Consider the following 2500-nt stretch of genomic DNA (forward strand, 5'->3'; position numbering starts at 1 on the left):
CCCTTATCCTACATCTTGCCAGATACGTATCTTGTACTGAAAGAGGTAATCTTACATTCTTATTTTGCGCTGAAAACCGGTTCGGCAAATCAAGTGTGTGTGTGTGTATGTGTATAGATATGTGTGTATATATATAAATAGATAGCTAGATGATATATACATGATATATAGATATATCATATATATACACATATATATGTGAAGGGGCGGTACATATATATGTGTATACATACATATATATATATATATATATATATATATATATATATATATATATATATGTGTGTGTATATATATATATATATATACATATATGTGTGTGTGTGTGTATGTGTGTGTTTGTGTGTATGTATATATGTGTGTATATATGTGTATATATGTCGAGCTTGGATTTAAAGATTGTATACCTAGGTTCAAGCACACACATACATCAGAATAAAAAGAAAAGTGTATTTACTTCTCAGCATCAGATAACTTTTAGTAAGTAGTTTTTAACGTTTATTCATATTGGTTAACAAGTATAAGCTGCCCTGCATTTTTTCTGTTTTTTACTTTCACACAAAGTTTCTAATGTTTAAGGTGGAGAGATAAATAAATATAAGAAATTATTTATATTCATACAAGAAGAAAAAGTATATAATATGATAATGATGTCGCCCAAGGACTTAGAAGCACTTGCGGTGGACGATGCCGGGGCCGGACTCGTCATACTCCTCCTTGGTGATCCACATGGCCTGGAAGGTGGATAGAGAGGCCAAGATGGAGCCACCGATCCACACGGAGTACTTGCGCTCAGGAGGAGCAATGATCTTGATCTTAATGGTGGAAGGAGCCAAGGCAGTGATTTCCTTCTGCATGCGGTCAGCGATACCAGGGTACATAGTGGTACCTCCAGACATGACATTGTTGGCGAATAGGTCCTTCCTGATATCAATGTCGCACCTCATGATGGAGTTGTACACGGTCTCGTGGATACCAACAGATTCCATACCAAGGAAGGAAGGCTGGAAAAGAGCTTCGGGTGCACGGAAGCGCTCGTTACCGATGGTAATGACCTGACCGTCGGGAAGTTCATAAGACTTCTCAAGAGATGAAGAGGCAGCTGCAACACTCATTTCGCTTTCGAAGTCAAGAGCGACATAGCAAAGCTTCTCCTTGATGTCACGAACGATTTCACGTTCGGCGGTGGTGGTGAAGGAATAGCCACGCTCAGTCATGATCTTCATCAAGTAAGCGGTGAGGTCACGACCAGCCAAGTCGAGACGAAGGATAGCATGAGGAAGAGCATAACCTTCGTAAATGGGGACAGTGTGAGATACACCATCACCAGAGTCAAGGACGATGCCAGTGGTACGACCAGAGGCGTACAGAGACAGCACGGCCTGGATGGCCACATACATGGCGGGAGCGCTGAAGGTCTCGAACATGATCTGGGTCATCTTCTCACGGTTGGCCTTGGGGTTGAGGGGAGCCTCAGTGAGGAGGACGGGAGATTCCTCAGGAGCAACACGGAGTTCGTTGTAGAAGGAGTGATGCCAGATCTTCTCCATGTCGTCCCAGTTGGTGATGATACCGTGCTCGATGGGGTACTTGAGAGTCAGGATACCTCTCTTGCTCTGGGCCTCATCGCCGACGTAGGCGTCCTTCTGACCCATACCGACCATCACACCCTGGTGACGGGGGCGGCCGACGATGGAGGGGAAGACGGCACGAGGGGCGTCGTCTCCGGCGAAGCCGGCCTTGACCATGCCGGAGCCATTGTCCACAACAAGAGCGCAGGTATCGTCGTCACACATGGCGGTGGTGGCTGCTCAGACCTGGAAATAAGTGTTCTTGATAAATCAGACTGTAACATGGTCGTAATCCTGTGGTAAAGGACAAGGGATGCTGAGAATTTTGTAACCTTTATAATTCATACGTAATAGGTATTGTCCTCTGGAAAAAAAAACCTTTCTGGAACACATTCACAAACTAACGTGAATATCCTCTTGCAAACTAGAATCCAATGCTATTTGAGAGTGTAAATAGTGTGTACAGAGGCAAACAAATACACACACACATTATATACGTGTGTGTGTATGTATATATATATATATATATATATATATATATATATATATATATATATATAAGTGAGCAAACTCAAACTCAACGCACCCACACACATAATAGATAGATCAATAGATCACATACTAACATATGCGTTTATATAAAGGCTTCTCTCAAACCGGCATTTTGTAACACCACACCATGGACACACACACACACACACACACACACATACACATATATATATGTGTGTGTGTGTGTGTGTGTGTACATATATATACACACGTGTGTGTGTGTGTGTGTATGTCTGTGTGTGTATGTGTGTATGTTTGTGTGTGTGTATGTATGTATGTATGTATGTATGTATATGTGTGTGTATATATATACATGTGTGTAAACATATATCTATATATATATATTTATATATATATATGTATTTATAAATGCACAT

The 2500-nt window shown here is 41.3% G+C and overlaps 1 protein-coding gene across 1 annotated transcript; it reads right to left on the reverse strand.

Moving 5' to 3' along the window:
- Positions 1–596: 596 nt before the first annotated feature.
- LOC125039831 (actin, muscle-like) lies at positions 597–1811 on the reverse strand. Its single transcript, XM_047634138.1, has one exon. The coding sequence runs from the start codon at positions 1794–1796 to the stop codon at positions 666–668; it is 1131 nt and encodes a 376-aa protein (XP_047490094.1). The 5' UTR covers positions 1797–1811; the 3' UTR covers positions 597–665.
- Between the last annotated feature and the right edge of the window lie 689 nt (positions 1812–2500).

This window comes from Penaeus chinensis, chromosome 28 (genome assembly GCF_019202785.1).
Source record: "Penaeus chinensis breed Huanghai No. 1 chromosome 28, ASM1920278v2, whole genome shotgun sequence".
NCBI classification, from domain to species: Eukaryota; Metazoa; Arthropoda; class Malacostraca; order Decapoda; family Penaeidae; genus Penaeus; species Penaeus chinensis.

What these genes read in the sequence shown, in the direction of transcription:
- LOC125039831 (XM_047634138.1), bottom strand. Translation starts at nt 1,796, where the DNA reads ATGTGTGACGACGATACCTGCGCTCTTGTTGTGGACAATGGCTCCGGC.